General features: G+C 44.4%; 1 protein-coding gene across 3 annotated transcripts; it reads left to right on the top strand.

The window, feature by feature from the left end:
* Positions 1 to 1,410: 1,410 nt before the first annotated feature.
* Positions 1,411 to 26,470, top strand: BECN1 (beclin 1). 3 transcript variants are annotated; one of them, XR_013978568.1, is made up of 12 exons: positions 1,411 to 1,670; positions 4,362 to 4,490; positions 6,547 to 6,614; positions 7,582 to 7,637; positions 10,805 to 10,895; positions 11,877 to 12,013; positions 14,644 to 14,838; positions 17,407 to 17,553; positions 21,971 to 22,120; positions 22,647 to 22,707; positions 24,456 to 24,614; positions 25,872 to 26,009. XR_013978568.1 is itself a non-coding variant. In XM_080976894.1 (12 exons), the coding sequence occupies exons 2-12, from the start codon at positions 4,364 to 4,366 to the stop codon at positions 25,931 to 25,933; spliced, it is 1,215 nt and encodes a 404-aa protein (XP_080833020.1). In that variant the 5' UTR covers positions 1,412 to 1,670; positions 4,362 to 4,363; the 3' UTR covers positions 25,934 to 26,470. The 3 variants fall into 3 exon arrangements, 2 of the variants coding, with proteins under 2 accessions (XP_080833020.1, XP_080833019.1); XM_080976894.1 differs by having other exon boundaries at positions 1,412 to 1,670; positions 24,494 to 24,614; positions 25,872 to 26,470; XM_080976893.1 differs by having other exon boundaries at positions 1,415 to 1,670; positions 24,472 to 24,614; positions 25,872 to 26,470.
* The last annotated feature ends 45 nt before the right edge of the window (positions 26,471 to 26,515 follow it).

The following is a 26,515-nucleotide window of genomic DNA, read 5'->3' as shown; positions in this document are numbered from 1 at the left end:
CAAAATGGAGAAAAAATTACTGCCCTGATTTAAATCATACAAAAGTTAAAAGCATATGAATAAGGGGTTTGCAGCCAAAATCACATATTTGACTGCAAAACCCCACATAAACCACGGAGCGAGCATACACACACACACACACACATTGCCAGGATGAATTCATTAGAAAAAGAAAGGGGCTGTTTACTTATTTACCTGGAGCATTTTTTCTGTGAATTTGATGCTGTATTTCCTCAATAAAGACTGAAAAGATGACACTTCTTGTGACCTTTATTAAAGAGTGATTTGCCAGTCTCACAGTTCAATCCTGTGCTTGTTTACTTGGAAGTAAGCCCCATTATAGTCAGTTGGTCTTACTCCCCAAAATATGGAAGCATAGGGTAGCTCAACCTCCCATGATATCTAATGACCTAATGACCACAAAATTATTATTAATTAAATTTACATTCCATCTTTCATCTGAAGATCACAGGGTAGTTTACAGTATAAAAACAAAATACCTAACACAGGCACTACCTCCTAGAGCTATGAAGTTCATAAAAGTGCCGATTATGTTTGCTATGAACCACAACAGGTAAATATTTTTAATGACAGCTAGAGAAAAAATGAACCCCTCTTCATTAAATGCAGCTTCAAAAGTGGACATCTCTAGCCAGTTTTTCTAAATCTGCCCGTAATGAGTGGTCAAATCGGTCCCAGAACCTTCTATTTTACCATAAGATTATTATTAAGATTATTATCAGATTATTATTAAGATTATTATCAGATTATTAAGATTATTATCAGATTATTAAGATTATCAGAGTATTAAGATTATCAGAGTATTAAAATTATCAGATTATTATTATCATCAGATTATTATCTGAAGGCAGCCTTGTTTAGGGATGTTTTTAATGTTTAATGCTATACTGTGTTTTTAATGTTCGGTTGGGAGGCGCCCAGAGTGGCTGGGGAAACCCAGCCAGATGGGTGGGGTTTAAATAACAAATTATTATTATTATATTATCATTTGCATTATTCGCTATTGCTTCACAGCCTTAAAACACGGGAAGAGCAACAGTGGACCACAGTGCAGGGTTGTGGCAAGACACCATTCTTGGTCAGCAACACAGCTCTCTTCCCCCACTCCCACCCCCAAAATTTGCAATTATGATTATTCCCTATTAAATTTGTATACCGTCTTTCCTCCTAAATTCACAACCTAGATATGCGTGGGGTGGAAGAAGCGGGTAATAACTAGCGGGTCACGTTTGGCCTTTTTGAACCAAACTTCAGGCGCAATTCAAATTGCGCGCGAGCGGCGCACGGCGCCCTGCAAAGCACCGCGGGCTGCAAGGGCTGCAAGCGCGCGCACGAGGCGCCCGAGCCCCGGGGTTGCCATGGAGACGACGGAGGGGGGCGGCGCTTGCGGTTTTTAATTACTGGCTTATATATATATATATTTATTTTTGCCCTGCAATCCTCCCCGTGACGTCGGTCCGGGGCCTCCGCCTTCCCCGGAAGAGAAAGCTTTTTGCAAAGACCTGATCCGAAGGGATTCGGGTGGGAAGACGAGCCGCGCCAGAAAAGAAGGAAGGAAAGAAAGAAGGAGGGAAGGAAAGAAAAGAAAGAAGGGACTCCAGGTCCAAGGAAAGCGGGGCTGGTCCAGCAATTCTCGTTGCTCGAGGGAAGTGAGTATCGCTCGCCAACCGGCTGCCCGGGGAAGGGAGCTCCTTGAAAATTAAATGCAAAAAATAAGTAAAAATGCCTTAAAATGAAATACAATTAAATGCGCCTTGGAAATCCTATGAAACACGCTTGAGGGGCACCTGAAATTGGTCCCATAGTTTCACAAGACATAATTCCTTTCGGCACAGTTGCTTTTTTAATGGATCTCATTATATACCTGTGTAAATATAGGAGGCACATTATTATTATTATTGTTGTTGTTGTTGTTATTATTATTATTATGTTGCTTTCCTCACGAAGACGACCCAAAGCAACCTATGAAAACAGTATAAAAGCACTGAAATCAATTATAAGAAACGCAACCACTAGGATTGCCATACATCCAGAATTTCCAGGATCTCATTAGGTACCTGTGTAAATATAGAAGGTATTAGTATTGTTTTGTTGTTGTTGTTGTTGTTATATTTTGTCCCCATTTGGCTCAGCGCCCCATGCAGGTGAATCGCCTGCAGTGCCCTAATTCCAGCACAGGTACAGTATTTAGGAACTGGCTGGGCATTCATTCCTGATCCGCTGGTAGCATTATAAGGGCAGCACCGCTCCATTGAATTCAACAGGGCTTATCTCCCGAGTAACTGCACTGCAGGGGGTTGGGCTAGATGACCCTCGGGGTCCCTTTCAGCTCTACAATTCTACGATTCTGTGAATTGTGGCCACAGCCAATCCACTCCACTATATTTCGCTCTTAAGCAACACCCTGGTCTGTGAGAGAATAGTAAACACAACTTACTGCTGCTCTGTTCCTCTGCATATTTGTTCAGGGAGTAGATTCCCCTGAATTGAGTGGAACTTATAAGTAGTAAATATGTTTAGGATTGTGTAGTAAACCCGTCATTTTTGGCTGTTAATAGTGGCGCTTTACTGGTCTGGCTTAGTTTGTTTTTAACTGCTAAAACGGTGACAACTCCAGTTTCCTTAAGGTCAGTGCCGGATTTACGTATAAGCTAAACAAGTTATGGCTTAGGGCCCCACTCTCTTGGAGGCCCCCCAAAAATTTAAAGGGGAAAAAACTTGGATACTTCTTCTTAATTGTATTTCAGTTCAACAATTACTTTGATAAAATACAGATTTTGTTATGTGCAAATGGCTTTAGATACCTGTTAGGTCCATAAATTACCATATAGCATATATTCAACACAAAAATCAGTGACAGTTTGGTCAAACTCATGCTGGTAGAGTTCGAGAACACTGTCCAACCGTCTTGTCCTCTGTTGTCCCCTTTTCCTTGTGCCCTCCATCTTTCCCAACATCAGGGTCTTTTCCAGGGAGTCTTCTCTTCTCATGAGGTGGCCAAAGTATTGGAACCTCAGCTTCAGGATCTGTCCTTCCAGTGAGCACTCAGGGCTGATTTCCTCCAGAATGGATAGGTTTGATCTTCTTGCAGTCCATGGGAGCAGGAACTGGCAAGCTACTCCAGAATCCCTGCCAAGAAAACTCAATGGACAAAAACAACAATCTGGACATATAAAGGGCCCCATTACCTTCAGTAGACAGGTGGTGCTGTGGTCTAAACCACTGAGCCTAGGACTTGCCGATCAGAAGGTCGGCGGTTCAAATCCCTGCGACGGGGTGAGCTCCCATTGTTCGGTCCCAGCTCCTGCCAACCTGGCAGTTTGAAAGCACGTTGACGTGCAAATAGATGAATAATTACCACTCTGGCGGGAAGGTAAATGGCGTTTCCGTGCGCTGCTCTGGTTCGCCAGAAGCGGTTTAGTCATGCTGGCCACATGGCCCGGAAGCTGTACGCCGGCTCCCTCGGCCAGTAAAGCGAGATGAGCGCCGCAACCCCAGAGTCGCCCACGACTGGACTTAACAGTCAGGGGTCCCTTTACCTTTACCTTCAGTAGCTTAGGGCCTCATCAAACCTAAATCCAGCCCTGCTTAAAGTGATTGATATTGGGCCTCTACCTTATTCAGAGTCCTGAATTGTGCCTCAGCTGGTTACACCTGAAATGTCTCACCTGAACTATAAGGTACAGTGGTGCCTCGCAAGACGAAAAGAATCCGTTCCGCGAGTCTCTTCGTCTTGCGGGTTTTTTCGTCTTGCGAAGCAAGCCCATTAGAGGTTTAGCGGCTTAGGGCTACAGTATTAGCGGCTTAGCCGGCTTAAAGATCAGCTGATAAGCGGCTTAATGATCAGCTGATAAGCGGCTTAAAGATCAGCTGTTAAGCGGCTTAAAGATCAGCTGATAAGCGGCTTAGCATCAGCTGTTAAGCGGCTTAAAGATCAGCCGATAAGCGGCTTAGCATCAGCTGTTAAGCGGCTTAAAGATCAGCTGATAAGCGGCTTAGCCATCAGCTGTTAAGCGGCTTAGCCATCAGCTGTTAAGCGGCTTAAAGATCAGCTGATAAGCGGCTTAGCCATCAGCTGATAAGCGGTTTAGCGGCTTGGGAAAAAGGGGGGGGGGAGGAAAAAAACCCCGCAGGAACTCGCAAGACATTTTCGTCTTGCGAAGCAAGCACATAGGAAATTCGTTTTGCGAAGCACCTCCAAAACGGAAAACCCTTTCGTCTAGCGGGTTTTCCGTCTTGCGAGGCATTCGTCTTGCGGGGCACCACTGTATTCGTTTATAAATGTGTGCCCACCTAGGCAGTGCTGGAAGCACAATCTGAGATCATTGTTCTCCTCGCAGGAATGGATGGGTCAAAGTCACCTGCCTGTACCACACAGGTCAGCTTTGTTTGCCAGCGCTGCAGCCAGCCCCTTAAACTGGACACGTCTTTCAAGGTCCTTGATAAAGTCACCATCCAAGAACTGACAGGTAAGAAAAGGAACCGTGAAGAAAGACAGCGGGGAATACAGGCCACAGATGCCAACCAAGCTGAGCTTTATTTTAAGGCAAGCGTTGCCAAACTAAGGCCCGGGGGCCGGATCTGGCCCAATCACCTTCGCAATCCGGCCCGCGGATGGTCCAGGAATCAGCGTGTTTTTACATGAGTAGAATGTGTGCTTTTATTTAAAATGCATCTCTGGGTTGTGTGTGGGGCTTAGGAATTCGTTCATTTCCCCCCCCCTCCAAAATATAGTCTGGCCCCCCACAAGGTCTGAGGGACAGTGGACCGGCCCCCTGCTGAAAAAAATTGCTGACCCCCGGCTCTAGTTCATGGGTGGGCAAACTAAGGCCCGGGGGCCGGATCTGGCCCAATCGTCTTCTAAATCCGGCCCTGGACGGTCCAGGAATCAGCGTGTTTTAACATGAGTAGAATGTGTGCTTTTATTTAAAATGTATCTCTGGGTTATTTGTGGGGCATAGGAATTTGTTCATTTTTTTTCTTTTCAAAATATAGTCTGGCCCCCCCACCAAGGTCTGAGGGACAGTGGACCAACCCCCCTGCTGAAAAAGTTTGCTGACCCCTGTTTTAAGGCATGCTTTCTGTGCCTGAGCTGCAGGCACTGATGTGGAACGCAACATTTCCCAGTGCTTTATTTCTCTGCATAAATTTTTCTGTTTCGGACACCACAGTATAAGGCGAGCTTAGTGCAGGCTTACTAAACGCAAGTAAAATAAACCTGCTGAACTGAATCACTCTGTAGGGCATCAAAAATTTTTTTTAATGCAAACTGATTTTTCAAATACTATTTTGCATAAGATTTCCCCCTGGAAAATCCCCATCACTGACTGCAGAACCTGTTGTCATTAGTTCGGTCTTGGGAGATTTGGCAGGTGAATGCAGGACTCGGGGCTTGCAACTACTGGATCACCCTTCCAGTTGGCGTCCTTCAGGCTTTCTCTTTGTGAATCTTTTGCCAGAAATGGAAGAAGCTTTGGTTTCATTAGGCATCTACTACATAGTATCTAGGTTTATTCCTCCTCATTTTAATTCAGAACATTTTTTTACTCTTGCTGTTGCTAGCTTTGTGGTTTGTTTCTTCTAAAGGTTGTCTGCATTTTGCTATTGGGAGATATATAAAATACCTGCACTTTTATTTATTATTCCACATGTTATGACTGTTTGTTTGCTTTTCTAGGTATTTTTAGTAGAAGAGTGGAATATAAATATATATTATTGTTTTATTTTTTAAAAAAAATATTTTATTAAGGATTTTCTTGTTTTACAGAAGTGTAGTGCCTCGTATTTTTTTTTTATGTAACATTTTTACAAATCCGTTTCATTTGTTGAGGCATTAGGGGGAGAAGAAAAAAAAAGAAAAAAGAAAGGGGGGGTGGAGAGAGGGAAGATGGATGGGGGTGGGGTCGGGTGGCGGTGTTTAATGTATGTAGAGTTTGGTGTCAGCGTTGCTTGTGTTGTTCACTTGTGTTCCTTAGCCAATCACAAATATATATTATTGTTATCATTGTCAAGAATTTGGAAGTAACTGCATGTGTAATGTAGAGATGGGAAGGCCTGGAAAAAGCCCTGAAAAATTGGGGGGGGGACAGCCCCCCCCCATTTCCCCCCAAAGCTGTTTTCCCCGGAAAAATTGGGAAAAAACAGTTTGATATAGTTTCAATATTCCACACACCTTTCTTTTTCTTCATTTTTTCCAGAAAAAAACGGCTTTGGGGGAAAATGGGGAAAAACTGTTTCCCCCCCATTTCCCACCCCCCATCTCTAGTATAGTGTACTCTTCTCTTGCTTCTAAACCCTCACAGCTTGTTCCCATATACCTGGTGTGGGGAACTTTTGTCCCTCCAGGTGTTAGTGAACTACAACTCCCATCAGCCCAAGGAAGTTTGGTCAATGGCCAGGAATGAGGGGAGTTGTAGTTTAGCAACATCTGGAGGGCCAGAGGTTCATTGCGCCTCACATACACAGGAGCCCCACACATTAGGAAAGGTTTACCCTTGGCAATTATTTCATTTGTTTTCCGTCTAGCTCCTCTACTTACTACTGCGCCGGCAAAACTTGGAGACACCCATGAGGAAGAGACTGGACTTACAGAGGTAAGGAATTTGGGTCTGACTCCCTTATAAAGAAGCTACGCAGTTTGCCACCAGCTCCTAATAAATTATCTGCCAAGAAGGAAACATCCCTTATCAGACCTGCTTCTTCTTTCTTTAAAAAAATAATTTTTATTGATTTTCTTTTCTCATAACAAATATTCAGTATTTAACATCATTTTCTAGTTTTCCCCTCCCTGTTGACTTCCCCCAACTCCCATTTCTGGTTTATTACACCAAATGTTACATTCTGCTGTGGATACATAATGTTCTGTTATTACTAATTATATTTATTGTTCTCTGTAAATAAAGGTTTTTTTTGTTTGTTTGCTTTTACCAGGCATGGCAAACTTTATTTGACATAACCACAAAAGTCACATTACAATGATTAGAGCACAATTTTTATTAATTTAAAAAGACTACCAGCTTTTAGTACAGTTCCATGCAGTAGCTTCAATACACCCGTGCAGCAACAATGTTATAAAGAATGAAGTTTAGTCAGTTAAAGGGAAAGATTGCAGGGGGGGCGTTGTGGGTTTTTTTGCAAGATTAAGAAAACAAGATGAACTAGGGAATGTATCAAGTCATCTAAATCAGTTCTCCAGAGCTTTTGCTTTAGTTTAAACAAAACATATGCAACCCTACATTGTGGCATTATGTTAGGGGAAATAGGGGAAAACACTATGGAAAACACTCGTTGCAAATTCTGACTGGAACTCTGTAAATAAAGTTGCAAATGTTTATTCATCACACCTGCTTCTTCGCTTGCCTTGTGATGCAGCCACATCATGTAAGTGGGTAGGCCAGTAAAACGGTTGATGGGCTGGTGCGATTCATGCAGGCATCTTGCAGCGCTTCTGGCCGTGGCTGGAAGAATGTGCCACGGGCATATTGACTAGCTTTCTAGTGGGCACTAGATGTGGATGATGCTCTCTGTTGGGTGTGGACTGACGCTGACTTTCTTTCTCAGGAATTTGTCGAAAACCGCCAGGATGGCGTGTCCCGAAGATTCATCCCCCCAGCCAGGTATTGACTAGGAGTTCGGTTCGCGCCCTGAAAATGCCCTCTTTCAGAGGTTGCAAATGCCCCAACAGTGCAGCCTTGTTGGGACTACTGCATTTTCAAACCCTCTGGGGTCCTCATGTGTATATGTATACCGTATTTTTTGCTCTATAATACTCACTTTTTCCCTCCTAAAAAGTAAGGGGAAACTAGGTGCGTCTTGTGGTCTGGTGTGTCTTATAGAGCGAAAAATACGGTATGTACACATACAGCTCTGAAGCAGGATAATAAAAATAAAAATTTTATTTATACCCCGCCCTCCCCAGCTAGAGCCGGGCTCAGGGCGGCTAACACCAGTAAAATTACAATAAAAACATAATGGGGTGGGGGGGGACGACCAATTTAAAATACAGGTTAAAATGCAATTTAAAATGCAGCCTCATTTTAAAAGTAGCCTATAGATCAAAACCATAAGGGGAGGGAAACATAAGGGTCAGACTGAGTCCAAACCAAAGGCCAGGCGGAACATCTCTGTCTTGCAGGTCCTGTGGAAAGATGTCAAGTCCCGCAGGGCCCTAGGTTCTGTGCCCTGCTTGTAGGCTTTAAAAGCAGGGTTAGAAGCTCAGATATATAAGCTAGGCGCCAAATGGCTCCTTCAACCAAGGTTGCAGTCGCCAAAACAGAATGTCTAGTTGCCATTTGGGGGTAAGAAGTCTTTATTTTTCAAGTGATGGACCGACTGTGATTGATCCTCAGTTAAACACCTAGCTAGTTCAGATGACAACCATGAGCTAGGTTAAGAGCTTTGAGAACTTAAAGAAGAAAAATCACTTGATCCAGGGACAGTGGATCCTATTCTGACCTCTTTTCCTTAATGGTGACTGCTGCTGCTCAGGCTGCACAGAAAACGCATTTTGGTTCCAGAAATTCGTTCTGATTGTGCAGATAAAATATAACCGATAGAATTATGCAGGGTGGGGTATTAATGATCCCCAGATGGTGGAGATGTCAGGCACTATCCTGGTGCTCACGCATCTTCACTTGGTCATGAGTGGCCGATAGCCAGGTGCAAAATGTGCCTGGTGAATTTTGAACACTTTTTGAAAGGAAAGTGCTTTTCAGTCCCTGTTACCCTCCTGCACTTAAATACAGTGGACCCTTGGGTTACGTTACCTTCGGATAACGTAATCCTTGGGTTGCAAACGTGGCAAACACAGAAGTGAAAAGTTCTGGGTTTCTCCGCATGCGCAGAAGTGCTCAATCGCACCGTGCACGTGCGCAGAAGGGCGCCTCTGGGTACAAATTTTTCAGGGTGTGCACGGACCCCCGGAATAAATTAAATTCATTTCCAGAGGGCCCACTGTACTGGCCGTCATTTTCAGTTGTATCTCTCTGTATGCTCCAATACTTTTATCAGCCTCAAATTGCCCTGTTATAAGCTGAGATGGAACTCTGGAACTTGAGTTGAGCTTATAAGGTTGGAAGGATTCAAAGAGCAAGTTGACCTCTGGTTGCTTCCCCCTCTGCTCATACTGTGAGCCAGTTCCATCCTACTATCAACTGCTTCCAAGGAAAGAAGTTCTGACCATGAATTTCCACAAGATGAGAGCAAGTACACTGTCAAACTTGCTTACAAAGCATTTACTCCAGGCTTGTGTAAAATGGTCAAGCGGCACAAGGAAAACAGTCTCCTTATGAAATAAATAAATTAAAAAATTGTCCAGTAGCACCTTAGAGACCAACTAAGATTGTTTTGGGTATAAGCTTTCGTGTGCATGCAAGAAGTATGCTTTTGAAGACGTGTGCATGCACACGAAAGCTTATACTTAGAACAATCTTGTTGTTTAGTCATTTAGTCGTGTCCGACTCTTCGTGACCCCATGGACCAGAGCACGCCAGGCACTCCTGTCTTCCACTGCCTCCCGCAGTTTGGTCAAACTCATGTTCGTAGCTTCGAGAACACTGTCCAACCATCTCATCCTCTGTCATCCCCTTCTCCTTGTGCCCTCCATCTTTCCCAACATCAGGGTCTTTTCCAGGGAGTCTTCTCTCTCATTAGGTGGCCAAAGTACTGGAGCCTCAGCTTCAGGATCTGTCCTTCCAGTGAGCACTCAGGGCTGATTTCCTTCAGAATGGATCGGTTTGATCTTCTTGCAGTCCATGGGACTCTCAAGAGTCTCCTCCAGCACCATAATTCAAAAGCATCAATTCTTTGGCGATCAGCCTTCTTTATGGTCCAGCTCTCACTTCCATACATCACTACTGGGAAAACCATGGCTTTAACTATACAGAACTTTGTTGGCAAGGTGATGTCTCTGCCTTTTAAGAACAATCTTAGTTGGTCTCTAAGGTGCTACTGGACCATTTTTTAATTTTTTAATTTATTTTGACTGCGTCAGACCAACACAGCTACCTACCTGAATCTAGTCTCCTAATGGACAGATTTGGGGCAGAAATCTGCAGTTCCCTCAAGATGATCCCAAGCAGAGTTAGAAACTGAGATATGAAAGCTAGGAGCAAAATAGCAGCTTAAACCTAGATTATGGGCGCAACAACAGAATGTCTAGGCATGCTTTTTTTATAACAAGAATACAAAGCTGAAAATGAATGAACTGCAGCTAAAATATTATGTTCATTTTCCACATGGTCTAGTCCTTCCCCTGCCCACCCCCCTAATATTCTTAAGAGGGTCCCTTCTCCAGTCTTCAGAGAGTAGCTGGAAGTGGGGAGGCAGAAAAAGGTCCTCCTTTCCTTCCACTCTGCAGTTTTAATCTGAAATCTTAAGCACAGTACTGTGCCCAGAGCTCAGAAAATGCTCGCGCTAATGAAATTTCCTGTCGCAAAATGCGTCCAGAACAATGGGAGTTTCAAACACTGATCCCAAGGGATTTCTGGGGGTTGGGCAGACCCAAAGACTTGCAGGGTTGAGAGGTGGGGATAAAATATATATTGGACAGTCTTCTCTCTAATAGTTTGAGGCCCCAAACTAAAGATTGTTATGTGCTTAAACGTTGAGCAAACAGTTCCTCAGCATTCGCTCACTCATTGAACACAGAAGCAAGACCTGTTTGTTTAAAAATTACAGAGGAACATGGGCTCAAGGGTGAATTACAGTAACTAAGCACCTCTTGAGTTTTGGGTAAACATCTGTGGGAATGCACGTCGTAGCGAAACCACCCTGTTTCTTCCAGGATGATGTCAACAGAAAGTGCCAACAGCTTCACACTCATTGGGGAGGCCTCTGATGGAGGCACGATGGAAAACCTCAGCAGAAGGCTCAAGGCAAGTTGTCCCTTACCCTTGTGTGTGCTATACATCTTTAGGGAAACCCTGGAGATATTTGGGCATATTGAAGTACATAATTCAGCTACCGCTAATTCAGTTCTCTTCACCAAGCCCAAGCTGCGGTGGATCCTCATTTGCGAATCTTCCTCCCAAGAGATACTGTGGTACCTCGGTTTACGAACTTAATCCATTCCGGAAGTCCGTTCTTAAACCAAAACCGTTCTTAAACCGAGGCGCGCTTTCCCTAATGAGGCCTCCCGCCACCGGTGCCCTTCCACCGTTCGGATTCCGTTCTTAAACCGAGGCAAAGTTCTCAAACCAAGACACTATTTCCGGTTTTGCAGAGTTTGTAAACCAAATCGTTCTTAAACCGGACTGTTCTTAAACTGAGGTACCACTGTATATGGCTTCTCTCCATTGGTCCTGGCTTCTAGATGGGCTTCGAAGACTCATCTCTTTCAAATTGCTTTCAACTGAGATGCCATTTTTCAGTACATGACCCAACCGTCTTCTTTTGTCAAAAAGTATAAAGTGGCTTTTGATCAATTTCTAGCTTTAGGTCTCTCCAGGTTATATTACTCCTAGTCTTGTGACCAGCTTCTCTCTCTCTCTCTGTCTGTCTCTGTCTCTGTCTCTCAATAATGCCATAGCCTAAATGTAATCAAATGTAGCCCAAATACTTGTGTGTCTGACCCTCCTCCACAAAAACAGCTGCTTACTTGGCCGTTTTTGTATGTTGTGAAGGCTGAAATTCAATTCAGTGGAGCGGGGTCAAGATATTAACTGATATGCATGAAATTTCAGATATAGCTATATAATCCCTAGTGTATTAAAATAAGACCTTTGGAGCAGGCATGTCTTTAAAAAAAATGTTTTTTATGAACCGCCCTCGTGTGTATATATAACGCAACATACCAGCTTTGCTTGATGGGTTTCCCTCCCACATTTTCTTGTTAAAAGTGATCTCCTCTTTTCTAGGTTACAGGGGACCTGTTTGACATCATGTCTGGCCAGACAGATGTGGATCACCCTCTTTGTGAAGAATGCACTGATACCCTTCTGGACCAGTTGGACACGCAGCTCAACATCACAGAGAATGAATGTCAGAACTACAAGTGAGTGAGAATGAGAGTTCAGGGATGCTGCAAGACAGCCACTCTATACAATGTTCCTTGCAGCAGAGGAACTTTGCTTCTGTTCCCCCAAGTCATTTCCACTGAAGGAGACAGTACAGTGGTACCTTGGTTCCCAAGTGACTTGGCTCCTGAATGCCACAAACCTGGAAGTGACCGTTCTGATTTGCAAACGTTTTTCAGAAGCCGAACGTCCAACGCGGCTTCCGATTGAGTGCAGGAAGCTCCTGCAGCCAGTCAGAAGCCGCGCCTTGGTTTTGGAACCGTTTTGGGAGTCGAACGGACCTGAAGGAGCATCTCCATCCCCATCGTTCAGCCCGGACACTGAGATCCAGCGCCGAGGGCCTTCTGGTGGTTCCCTCATTGCGAGAAGTGAGCTTACAGGGAACCAGGCAAAGGGCCTTCTCGGTAGTGGCGCCCGCCCTGTGGAACGCCCTCCCATCAGATGTCAAGGAAATAAGCAGCTATCCTATTTTTAAAAGACATCTGTTGTTGTTGTTTTTTAAAATAATATTTATTGATTTTCCAACCATTTAAACACAATAAAACAGAAAAACAAAAAAGGAAAAGAAAAAAGAAAAAGAAAAGAAAGAACATAAGATTAACAATACAAGACGCAAACCATTTAAAACACAAAACAGTTTCGATATCTTAACTTTCATTCCCTTATTTCCACGACCTCCTCACACCTCCCTTTTTGTATTCCACTTCTATTAATTGTTTCAGCAATTCCTTTCCATCTTCCTCTGTTTTCTCTTCTATAATTATCTTAACATATTCTAATCTTATATTTCCCTTTAATACTCTATTAATCTATTTATACCTAATTCCTTATAGCATTTCTACTGAAGCCGTATAACTTCATTCCAACATTTTTCTAACATTCATTATTTTAACAATATTTCTATAAATAGTCTTAAACTTTTTCCAGTCTTCTTCCACCGACTCTTCTCCCTGGTCTCGGATTTCTGCCAGTCGTTTCCGCCAATTCCATATAGTCCATCAACTTCATCTATTTTTAAAAGACATCTGAAGGCAGCCCTGTTTAGGGAAGTTTTTAATATTTAATGCTGTATTGTTTTTAACACTCAATTGGGAGCTGCCCAGAGTGGCTGGGGAAACTCAGCCAGATGGGTTGGGTATAAATAATAAATAATAATTATTATTATTATTATTATTATTATTATTATTATTATTATTATTATTATTTTTGAGAACCAAGGTACCACTGTATGTGCATTTCACAGCCCTGTCTTGTGAGTCTCGGCTTCCGTTTTAAAAGGAATCAGATAAACATCCATGATGACCGTGGAGATAACGACACGGAACTGGTTCTGCCTTGGTTTTGTGGGAGTTGGGAGTTGAAGAAGAAAGAGGGAGGATAAGTCTGTGGGTTGGTCAAGTTGTGTTGTGAGGGAGTGAGAGGAATTGTTAGGTGGAGTCAGATAGATAGTTGGAATAAACAGTTTGGAGTTGCTAGGAACGCACAGGACAGTTAAGGAACTAAGATTAAGAAACTGCTAAGAAAAATTAACTGACACCTTAAGCTTGTACATGCCTATAAAATAAACTTGATTATTTGTTACTGTTAACAACTGTCTGGACTCCATGTGGACTCATGAGAAACGGGTTGGTGGCAGCGAAGAAAGCAATCACAGTGGTGGCACAGGGTCAATAGACCATCAAACGTCCACAAAAGTGTGGCGATCACACAGGGTCCCCGGACGTTTGACGGTCTATTGACCCTGTGCCACCACTGTGATTACTTTCTTCGCTGCCACCAACCTGTTTCTCATGGATACACACAGAGTCCAGACAGTTGTTAACATTAACAAATAATCAAGTTTATTTATAGGCATGAACAAGCTTATGGTTTCAGTTAATTTTTCTTGGCAGTTTCTTAATCTTAGTTCCTTAACTGTCATATACGTTCCTAACAACTTTAAACTGATTATTCCAACTATCTATCTGACTCCACCTAACAATTCCTCTCACTCTCTCACCACACAACTCGACCAACCCACAGACTTATCCTCCCACTTCCTTCTTCAACTCCCCACTGCAGTTCTCTGCCTAGTTCCTTGTTGTTGTTGTTTAGTCGTTTAGTCGTGTCCGACTCTTCGTGACCCCATGGACCAGAGCACGCCAGGCACTTCTGTCTTCCACTGCCTCCCGCAGTCTGCTCAAACTCATGCTGGTAGCTTCAAGAACACTATCCAACCATCTCATCCTCTGTCATCCCCTTCTCCTTGTGCCCTCCATCTTTCCCAACATCAGGGTCTTTTCCAGGGAGTCTTCTCTTCTCATGAGGTGGCCAAAGTATTGGAGCCTCAGCTTCACGATCTGTCCTTCTAGTGAGCACTCAGGGCTGATTTCCTTCAGAATGGATAGGTTTGATCTTCTTGCAGTCCATGGGACTCTCCAGAGTCTCCTCCAGCACCATAATTCAAAAGCATCAATTCTTCGGCGATCAGCCTTCTTTGTGGTCCAGCTCTCACTTCCATACATCACTACTGGGAAAACCATAGCTTTTACTATACGGACCTTTGTTGGCAAGGTGATGTCTCTACTTGCCTCCCCCTAAATCGCTTCTGCCTTGGGGTTGTCTGCAGGAGATGCCTGGAAATCCTGGAGCAGATGAACGAAGACGATAAGGAGAAGTTGCAGCTGGAGCTGAAGGAGTTTGCTCTTGAGGAGGAGAGGCTGATAGAGGAGCTGGAAGGGGTGGAGCAAAAGCGGAAAACAATGGCTGAAGACTTTGAGAAGGTCAGGGCTGAGGCGGAGAGGCTGGATCACGAGGAAGCTGAGTGAGTATTCAGCTCTTGCAACCGTTAAGGCTTGCCTCTTCCTGGCTAAACCTGTTGTTGAGCCCCACATCTATGTCCACCTCTTTCCATTGTTTCCCATCCCCACTTCCGTCCAGACCACGTATGCAAGAAGTATCTCCCCTCTTCTTGAATATCTTTTGTGGGAGCCCTTTCTCTGCATCTCTGCTAAACTCCCTCTTTCCCCCCTTCCTTATCTCTTTACTTCAGGCCTTATGCTGGCTCTATTGCATTCCATATGAGTTTTAGCCTCTTACCCATCTGGCGACTCCATTTTGAGGCTTTGCTATAGGTTCGGGTCGCGGGTGGCGCTGTGGTCTAAACCGCTGAGCCTCTTGGGCTTGCCGATCAGAAGGTCGGCGGTTCGAATCCCCGCGACGGGGTGAGCTCCCGTTGCTCTGTCCCTGCTCCTGCCAACCTAGCAGTTCGAAAGCACGTCAAAGTGCAAGTAGATAAATAGGTACCTCTCCAGTGGGAAGGTAAACAGTGTTTCCGTGCGCTGCTCTGGTTTCGCCAGAAGCAGCTTACTTGCACTTTGATGTGCTTTTGAACTGCTAGGTTGGGAGTAGCAGGGACCGAGCAACGGGAGCTCACCCTGCCATCAATATATCATTTTCACATAATTTTCTTTCAACGTGAAGCACAATTCTGCACTACTTCACTTATCCTTCTTTTCATTCTGCTGCTCATAATTCGAACCCTGCCCACCTTTTCATTTAACTGTAACAGCTTGTCAAAAATCTTTGTTTTTTTGGGGGGGTGGGTGGGCAGGAGTTTTGCAATGCACTGGACCAGAAATCCCCTCCCTCCAGCCACATGCAATCCCTGCCTTTTAACCTATGGTTACCAGATGTCCCTGCTTCCCGGGGACAGTCCCCGGTTTTACAACTCTGTCCCCGGACAAAATCCGTCCCCAGAATGTCCCCAGATTTCATTTAATGTCCCCGGATTTATATTTTAAGTGTTGTAGATTTATTAGTAGGGAATGAATGTTGTGTGATTGGTTCAACAGCACAAGACGCATCATATGGGGACTTCTGGCAAGGCAAAATGGCGGGCACCACGGCAGCGAGCAGCTCCTGAAGCCACCCAGAGCCAACTGCGCTACCAGGCTGGCTCCAGGCTGCTGAGGCTGCCACTGCCAAGGGGGAACCGGGGACACCTGGCACGTCAACTGGGGGAACCGCTGACACACACACCCCCCGCGCGCCCGCGCGCAACCCAAATCGAGCTGGGAATAAGAGCGCCCAGCCACCCGGCCAACTGCCCACAGAAGAGAAGATATTACCGTATTTTTCGCTCCATAAGACACACTTTTTCCCTCCTAAAAAGTAAGGAGAAATGTGTGTGTGTTTTATGGAACGGATGTAGGCGGGAGGCTCTGCTTAGCGCTCCCTTTAAAGATCCGTGTGGAGCCTCTTGGGGGCTTTTCCCCAAGGAGAGAGAAGGGCAGCCCATCAGTCCCTTCTCCCTCGGGGAAAAGCCCCCAAGAGGCTTTCCGTGCGGCTCTTTAAAGGGAGCGTGGCTCTTGCTGGCTTTTCCAGGAGGTGGGGGAAGGGACAGAGAGCAGCCCGTCAGTCCCCCCACCTCCCGGAAAAGCCCCGAAGAGCCGCGCTCCCTTTAAAGAGACGTGTGGAGCTCTTGGGGTATTTTCCCCAGAAGGGAGAAGGGCACCTGGTCAGTGACGGGCTGCCCTTCTTCCTCCTCGGGGAAAAGCCTGCAAGCGCCACACACACACGCTCCACGCGGCTCGTGAAAGGGAGCGCTGAGCAGAGCCTGGGATGCATATAGGCTTTGCTCTGCGCTCCCTTTAAAGAATATTTTTTTCCTTGCATTCCCCCTCTAAAAACTAGGTGCGTCTTATGGGGCGAAAAATATGGCACTTCTTTTTAAAAAAAACAAAATAAAAACTTTTTAAAATAATTTTTTCTTCTCATTTCAAAAAAAAAAAAAGAAGTGTCCCCGGATTCTTTGGAAAAAATCTGATACAGTGGTGCCCCGCAAGACGAATGCCTCGCAAGACGGAAAACCCACTAGACGAAAGGGTTTTCCGTTTTGGAGGTGCTTCGCAAAACGAATTTCTTATGTGCTTGCTTCGCAAGACGAAAATGTCTTGCGAGTTCCTGCGGGGGTTTTTCCCTCCCCCCCCCCCTTTTTCCCAAGCCGCTAAACCGCTTATCAGCTGATCGGCTAAGCCGCTTAACAGCTGATCGCTAAGGCGCTTATCAGCTGATCCGCTAAGCCGCTAATACTGTAGCGCTAATCCGCTAAACTGCTAATGGGCTTGCTTCGCAAGACAAAAAAACCCGCAAGACGAAGAGACTCGCGGAATGGATTCTTTTCGTCTTGCGAGGCACCACTGTAACCTTATTTTAATCTCATCTCATTCCGATTAAACCTTATTCTCCCCTCCCTCCTGAGAACAGAGATCTTGTTTTCCTGCATGCCGCTGGTCCAATTTCATTTCGCACCATATTTAGGGGAGGGGCGCTGTGTCCTGGTTCACAGGTGAGTGTAACCTTGTCTCCCTAATGCCCCCCCCCCCCGCAGGTACCAGAAAGAGTACAGCGAATTCAAGCGGCAACAGCTGGAGTTGGATGACGAACTGAAAAGTGTGGATAATCAAATGCGCTATGCCCAGATGCAGTTGGACAAGCTGAAGAAAACCAACGTCTTTAATGCCACCTTCCATATCTGGTAAGGTCAGGAGGCTGGTTAGACTGGGGGAATGCGATGGAGCAGCCGTAGCAGAATTCGGGTGGGGAGAGAAGGCCTTATTTGGCCATGCAGGATCCAGAAGGTTTTCTGGTTAGCGTTAGAGAGAGAGAGAGAGAGCGACAGGTCTTAAAACTCCTTGCAGATGCCGGGCAAGATGCTTCCATCCACGGTCGCAGTTAACCAGGCTGTCTGTTTTGGTGGGTTTTTTTGCTTTCTGAGTAGCTGCTGCTGGCAGATATCAATAGCTATAGTGAATGAGAGAGGCTTGGCGGGGGACTCATTGTTTCTGGATATATTTATTTACTTTTGGTAAAGTTTTCTTTTATTTCATTTTATAAAACGTATATAAAACGGAGAGGACAGTGATAGCAAAGTCTGTAGAATTTGCAGTGTTAAAACGGAAAGGGCTCAAACCCATCGCAAGAGGTGTTGAAATTTTGGGAGGTTGGATAGTTACAATGGAACGGTCCCGTTGGCGGGGTGCGCGTTTTTATTCTTATTTGTTTGCATTTGTTACTTTGTCAAAATAAAATATATAAAAAATAAAATCGAAACAATATATTATAAAAATATACAACAACTGACGGAAATTAAGAGGTGAAAAACAAAGCTAGAATAGGCACGTAGAATGGGTACAGTTGCATATGGGTCAAAACAACAAGGCCCCAATAAAGACTGCCAGCATTATCAAAAGTAGTAGTACCGTGGTACCTCGGGTTAAGTACTTAATTCGTTCCGGAGGTCCGTTCTTAACTTGAAACTGTTCTTAACCTGAGGTACCACTTTAGCTAATAGGGCCTCCCTCTGCCGCCGCGCCGCCGGAGCACGATTTCTGTTCTCATCCTGAAGCAAAGTTCTTAACCCCAGGTACTATTTTTGGGTTAGCGGAGTCTGTAACCTGAAGCATATGTAACCTGAAGCGTATGTAACCTGAGGTACCACTGTAGTTGTTATTATTAATTAAACTTGTATACGGCCCTATATCTGCAGTCTCAGGGCAGTTCACAACACAAAATGACAATATAAAAACACAGAATACATAATACAAATAAAAACAAGAAAAACCCAATAATCGCCCCCTCCCCAACACATTTTAAAAGGGCATCGGATGTCAGTCGGCCAAAGGCCTGGTTAAAGAAGAACATTTTTGCGTGGCGTCTGAAGCTGTATAATAAAGTTGACATCTGAAGGCAGCCCTGTTTAGGGAAGTTTTTTATTGTTTAATGCTGTATTGTGTTTTTAATATTCGGTTGGGAGCTGCCCAGAGTGGCTGGGGAAACCCAGCCAGATGGTTGGGTATAAATAATGAATTATTATTATATTATTGTAAGTTGCCAGCTGAACCTCCCTGAGGAGAATATTCCACAACCTTATTTAGTTACAGATTTGCCAGGCTTGTGATGAAATTCATCTCGAAAATGATGGTTCTACTGTATATATAATCAGAGAATTCCAAATAATGTAAAAAGTGTCTGGAGGTTGTGGTCCTTGTCAGAATCTCAAATTATTCATATTTTTATCAATTATATCCATATTCCAGAGTGTGTGGTTCCAAGTGCCCAATTCAGTATTTGGAGCAGTTACTATTTCTGCTGCCAATATCGTGTATACAGTCCTTTGACGTTGGTGTCATTAAAAATATTCAGTAACCTTAATTTTGCCCAACCAAGAAGAGTTTCTCCAGTACAGTGGTACCTTGAATTACATACGCTTCAGGTTACAGACTCTGCTAACCCAGAAATAGTACCTCGGGTTCAGAACTTTGCTTCAGGATGAGAACAGAAAACGTGCGGCAGCAGCGGGAGGCCCCATTAGCTAAAGTGGTGCTTCAGGTTAAGAACAGTTTCAGGTTTTAAAGACAATTATGAAAAATGCTGGACTGAAGTGAAAAAAGATTTAGAAATCTGGTCAAATTTGAAGCTTTCACTGCTAGGCCGTATTGCTGCGATAAAAATGAATGTATTGCCTAGAATGTTGTTTCTGTTTCAAACATTGCAAATTTTGGATAAAATGGATTGCTTCAAGAAGTGGCAGAGAGATATTTCTAGATTTGTCTGGCAGGGCAAGAAGCCCAGAATAAAATTTAAAATACTAACGGATGCAAAGGAAAGAGGTGGATTTGCCCTGCCAGACTTTAAACTTTATTATGAATCAGCAGCTTTTCGCTGGTTGAAAGAATGGCTGCTTCTTGAAAACACAGACATTTTGGATTTAGAAGGCTTTAATAATGTATTTGGATGGCATGCATATTTGTGGTACGATAAGGTCAAAGCACACAAAGCATTTAAGAATCATATTGTCAGGAAAGCACTGTTTAATGTCTGGATAAGATATAAGGACCTACTTGAAAATAAAACCCCAAGGTGGTTGTCACCGATGGAAGCGAAGGCTCAGAAAAAGCTCAATATGTAGGCCAAATGGCCGAAATATTGGGAAATTTTGGAACAAGAGGGAGACAAATTGAAATTGCAGAGTTTTGAAAAACTAAAAAATAAAGTGCGAGATTGGCTTCATTATTACCAGATAATGGAGGCATATAATTTGGACAAGAAAATTGGCTTCCAGGTGGAAAAATCAAAATTAGAAACAGAACTGTTAGATCCCAAAACCAAGATTTTGTCAAAGATGTATAACTTGCTGTTGAAATGGAATACTCAGGATGAAACAGTGAAATCTGCTATGATTAAATGGGCACAAGATGTTGGACATAACATAATGATGGCTGACTGGGAACAGTTATGGACCACAGGTATGAAGTTTACGGCATGTAATGCCTTAAGAGAGAATATTATGAAAAGGATATACAGGTGGTACATGACACCAGTCAAGCTTGCAAAAATCTATCATTTGCCCGATAATGTTGGAAATGTAAAGAAACTGAAGGTACATTCTTTCACCTTTGGTGGACGTGCCCAATGATTAAGGCTTTCTGGGAGATGATCTATAATGAAATGAAAAAGGTATTTAAATATACCTTTCTGAAGAAACCAGAGGCCTTTCTCCTGGGCATGGTTGGCCAATTGGTGTTAAAGAAGGATAGAACTTTCTTTATGTATGCTACAACAGCAGCAAGAATACTTATTGCAAAGTATTGGAAGACACAAGATTTACCCACCCTGGAAGAATGGCAGATGAAGGTGATGGACTATATGGAACTGGCGGAAATGACTGGCAGAATCCGAGACCAGGGAGAAGAGTCGGTGGAAGAAGACTGGAAGAAATTTAAAGACTATTTACAGAAATACTGCAAAATTAATGAATGTTAGAATGATGTCGGAATGAAGTTAAGTGGTTTTAGCAGCAATGTTACAAAGGAGTATGTAAAAATGGATTGTTAACAGGTGAGAATCTAAAGTTATAATATATTAAGATAAAGGATTAAGATAAAAACAAAGAGGGAAAGGATTTGCTGAATTAACTAACTGAACTGGAATACAAAAAAGGGAGGTGTGAGGAGGTCAGGGAAACAAGTAAATGAAAGACAAGACATGGAAAGATTGATTTGTTTTTAATTGTTTTTAATTTTCTGTATTTTGTATTTTTTCCTTTTTTTATTTTTGTAATCTTTTCTGAAACTTTAATAAATATCATTAAAAAAAAAAAAAGAACAGTTTCAGGTTAAGAACAGACCTCCGGAACGAATTAAGTACAGTGGTACCTCAGGTTAAGAATCTGTAACCCGAGGTACCACTGCACCGTATTTTTCGCTCTATAAGACGCACCAGACCATAAGACGCACCTAGTTTTTGGAGGAGGAAAACAAGAAAAAAAATATTCTGAATCCGAGAAGCCAGAACAGCAAGAGGGATCGCTGTTTTCACTGCGCAAAGCCTCTTCAGGGCAGGGGGAACGTTCTTCCAGCTGCCCTGAGGAGGCTTCGCGCGGCTGTCCCAGAAGCCAGAACAGCAAGAGGGATCGCTGCGCAACGAAAGCAACGATCCCTCTTGCTTTTCTGGCTTCTGGGATAGCTGCGCAGCCTGCATTCGCTCCATAAGACGCACACAAATTTCCCCGTACATTTTAGGAGGGAAAAAGTGTGTCTTATAGAGCGAAAAATACAGTATTCTGCAGGTGGAATAGACTGTTCCACCAATGTTAAGGGTCCTGGTTATGGGGGGTGGGGTTAGGTTCTACTGGGTTCCTAGATAACTGGGTGCGCCTGAAAAGCTGCCTGGGAAATAACTGCACTCACACTAAGCCAGCGATGGCCAAACTTGGCCCTCCAGCTGTTTTGGGACTACAACTCCCATCATCCCTTGCTAACAGGACCAGTGGTCAGGATTGATGGGAACTGTAATCCCCAAACAGCTGGAGGGCCAAGTTTGGCCATCACTGCACTAAGCCTTTTCTTGGCCCTCCGAGGGCTTGACTGATGAACTCTCCCTCTTGCTTGTAGGCACAGTGGACAGTTTGGCACCATAAACAACTTCCGCCTCGGCCGGCTTCCAAGTGTCCCTGTGGAGTGGAATGAGATCAACGCAGCCTGGGGGCAGACTGTGCTGCTTCTCCATGCCCTTGCCAACAAGATGGGCCTGACTTTTCAAAGGTGGGAGCAGAAATACTGGCATCCTCCCCGTCCCCCACACTCTTCTTGGCCATTGAGCCTATAGGAGCAATCAGTCTAATAAACCTATTAAAGGTAAAGGGACCCCTGAACATTAGGTCCAGTCGTGACTGACTCTGGGGTTGCGGCGCTCATCTCACTTTATTGGCCGAGGGAGCCGGCATACAGCTTCCAGGTCACGTGGCCAGCATGACTAAGCCGCTTCTGGTGAACCAGAGCAGCGCACGGAAACGCTGTTTACCTTCCCGCTGGAGCGGTACCTATTTATCTACTTGCACTTTGACGTTCTTTCGAACTGCTAGGTTGGCAGGAGCAGGGACCCAGCAATGGGAGCTCACCCCATTGCGGGGATTTGAAACGCCGACCTTCTGATCGGCAAGTCCTAGGCTCTGTGGTTTAACCCACAGCGCCACCCACGTCCCGTCCAATATACCTATTACTTAGATGAGTAATACCGCACCTTGGAATCAAAAGGATTCTCAATGCAACTTTCCTTTTTTCCTTGCAGGTACCGCCTTATCCCATACGGGAACCACTCTTATTTAGAGTCTCTCACAGACAAATCCAAGGTAAGAGGTTGGGCTCCATACAGTCTTAAAGCACATCAGTGTTTTGGTCTTCTAGAGTGTCCTGTCAGTTAAGGCTCAGGATACACCGGTCAGAAACCCAGAGGCCTCTAGAAATCCAGCGAAAGCATTTCAGGGAGCATTGGTGGAAACAAGGCGTTAACAGGGGGAAATGGTGCTGAATTTGAAAATCAAGGTTTCCGAATTTTATATCCCGTGGTTTAGCCGTCAATAAGGTGGATGTTGAAAATTGGGCCAAAATTCTATTTTCACACAAAATTACTTGGTTGATAGGTTTTCCAAGTGCAGTTTGTTTTCGTTAAAAATAAATCACATTGAGAAGATTCAAAGGGCTTGAGGAAAGGTAACTAGTTTGGTTTATTGTGTTGGTAAAGGTAAAGGGACCCCTGACCATTAGGTCCAGTCGTGGACGACTCTGGGGTTGCGGCGCTCATCTCGCTTTATTGGCCGAGGGAGCCGGCGTACAGCTTCTGGGTCATGTGGCCAGCATGACTAAGCCGCTTCTGGCGAACCAGAGCAGCGCACAGAAACGGCGTTTACCTTCCCGCCGGAGCGGTACCTATTTATCTACTTGCACTCTGATGTGCTTTTGAACTGCTAGGTGGGCAGGAGTTTGTAGTGATCTCTAAATCACAAGTTTGTAGACACACAGCTATTTTCATGGATGACTCCTCTATTTTCAGCTTGGGAGTACACCTGACTCTGTTTCTTTTACATTTCTTTCTTCTCATTGTTTCTGTGGAGGATTTCTATGCAATTGCATCAAACCTCAGAAGCACAGATTTCAATTTTCAATTTAATTCTTTAATCTATACAATCAACTTAATTCAACTCTAGTGAGCTTCCAGGAAAAGGGAGCTTTTTTTGGGGGGGTGCACCTCTATGCACCATAACACATGGCTGAAATAATGAGCAAGGGTCCCCTAAGCAAAACTTAATGCGACTTACTTTGATATAGGATTGGGTTGAAATAATTGAAAAGAAACTCGTACATCTAATTTTCCCAAATTCAGTATGTGGCTCCCTTGAGGGAGCAGGCCCTGCTCTTTATCTGCATTTGAGAATGTCAGAGAAGCTCTTTGCGATTCTGGAATATTTTTCTCTAAAATAATATTACTGAATATGAAACTCGTAAAAGGTTCCCCACTAGAGTAAAGCACTTCTCTCGCTTGTTGGTTCTTGTTGCCCTAAAACTTGGTTAAGGAAACAATCGTGGCAGAATGACACTGAGACTGGCTACATTCCCGTCGGGTAAAAGTAAAGGGACCCCTGACCATTAGGTCCAGTCGTGACCGACTCTGGGGTTGTGGCGCTCATCTCGCTCTATGGGCCGAGGGAGCCGGCGTACAGCTTCTGGGTCATGTGGCCAGCATGACTAAGCCGCTTCTGGCGAACCAGAGCAGCGCATGGAAAGTCCGTTTACCTTCCTGCTGGAGCGGTACCTATTTATCTACTTGCACTTTGACGTGCTTTCGAACTGCTAGGTTGGCAGGAGCAGGGACCGAGCAACGGGAGCTCACCCCGTCGTGGGGATTCGAATCACTGGCCTTCTGATCGGCAAGTCCAAGGCTCTGTGGTTTAGACCACAGCGCCACCTGCGTCCCCGTCCCGTGGGGTATATGGTGCAATTGAACCAAGGATGGTGTGCCCCCAATTTCCTGGAAAAACAAAGCCACCCCCTAAAGGTCTTGGGGCAGCTGCGGAGTAATTCCCTTTGTTTCTGGTGCAAGCGTTTGTGTCTTCAAGGAGCTGCCCCTTTACTGTTCAGGAGGATTGCGGTTTTTCTGGGACAACAAGTTTGACCATGCCATGGTGGCATTCCTGGATTGTGTGCAACAGTTCAAAGAGGAAGTGGAAAAGGGCGAGACCCGCTTCTGTTTGCCTTACAGGTAATAAAAAAATCACTGCATCAGAAAAATGGATAGAAAGACATGGGTTTCTCTGACAATAGTTATCTACTGAAACTGACTAGTGAGAGATCTGGGACAAAATGAATGTATGTATGCATTCATGCTAGCACAATTAACTTAAGGATTTCACTGACACAGGCTGTTTAGTGATTAGCATTTGGCATAGGGCATTAAAAATGGAATGTGGCAACAATTGTCCATGAACGTGTTGGTGGACAACAGAGCCACCACGTTTAGAGGCATCAGAGCTGTGAGTTGCCCTAGCTTGGGGATGGAGAACCTCCCAGTGTTGCTGGGCTCCCAACTCCCATCAGCTCCACAGCCAGTAATGGGCAATGGTCAGGAATTCTGGGAAATGTAGTCTGACAAATATCTGGAGGGCCTTGCGTATTCAATGTAGCCATTGCTAGAAACAGCGCTGGAGCAGATGGTCCTTTAGCGTCCTCTAGTGTGATAATTTGTTTGGTCTTAAAAGGATGCTGACCGTATTTTTTGCAAGGCAATTTGGGCAAAGTCTAGCAGCAGCCCACCTGGAGCATTTTTTTGCTCTGTTAGGTTTGGCTTTTGCTTGTTTTGTTCACAACCTTTCTGGGACTTGCCAGGCCAGTAATTTTGCACAGCCTCAAGTTATGACTAAACCAGCTTGCAGTATAGAAGTAGTAAAACATTTTTGTCTTGTCTCATCAACTTGCAATGGCTGTTCACTTATGAAGGCCTGTGAAGCTGGGTTCCTGTGTTGTTAAAAAGAGGCGTTATGGCAGGGGCAATGTCTTCTAACCACTGTTGTATGCTGCAACCATACTCCATTCTGCCTACTTAACCCTGCTTTAGAGCTCCCCACTTTGTTCTCATAGCCACTTTCACCACCTGCAACATCCTTAGAGTATTGTCTACCAGGCTGTGGGAATCCTCTAAAACCAAACGCATCTCTGTTTAGATTGACAAGGGCAGGTGTCCTGCTGCGTTGCCCACTTTTGCATTCTAGCCAAGCCTGCTTGGGTGACCTTTATTTGAAATAAAAAGGAAGGTTTTAAGTGCTGTGGTAAAAAAGGGGAGGGCAGGGCTGTTGTTTCAGCAGGAGCCTTGACATCACCCGTGCATTTTACAATTAGTAAATTAACAGTATTGCAGAAAAGCAGGGGGCTTGCTCTGTTGACAAACTCGAGGTTTGTGATGGTGCCAGCTGCCAGGAGTTTCAGTTTTGGAGCCTGACAAGAATCTGTTTCTCCACTGCAGAATGGATGTGGAGAAGGGCAAGATTGAAGACACAGGTGGAAGCGGCGGGTCCTACTCCATAAAGACTCAGTTTAACTCGGAGGAGCAGTGGACAAAAGCACTCAAGTTCATGCTGACAAACCTGAAGTGGGGTCTAGCCTGGGTCTCTTCCCAGTTCTACAACAAATGACTCTTGTAAGAGAGGAGGACTCCATCCCGTAATGTGTCTGTAGTTTGTTTCAAAGATACCCAAAACAGGACTTGGCCTGTGATATCAGTACATCATCACCTTACAAGACCAAAAAACTGCAAAGCACTTTTGTCTTAAAATGTCATTGTCGGGTAATATGAAGCAAAACGTTTCGACAGCATGGTTGGATTTCTGTCGCGGCACAGCTTGCTGCTGCTTTTGGGGAAAGAAGCAAACCGGGTCCTGGATAGTTAGGGGGGACCCACGTACGGCAGTAAAAAGAGACCTGCTTGAGGAGCTCTTAACAGCTTTCAGACTGGAGGAGTGACTCTACTAAGCTATAACGTTATTAGAATTGCAGTTTGGTTGCTACACTAAGATGCCCTAGGAAATGCAAGAATAAATAAAAGCCGTTTGTATTCCGGAAGAACACAGCATCCTTATTTATCATGAGCTGCCATAGATGCATTTAATG

The sequence above is a fragment of the Podarcis pityusensis genome (assembly GCF_964106645.2).
Source record: "Podarcis pityusensis genome assembly, chromosome: 13".
NCBI classification, from domain to species: domain Eukaryota; kingdom Metazoa; phylum Chordata; class Lepidosauria; order Squamata; family Lacertidae; genus Podarcis; species Podarcis pityusensis.
The sequence above is the reverse complement of the archived record's forward strand: the minus strand, read 5'-3'. Positions and strand labels throughout refer to the sequence as shown.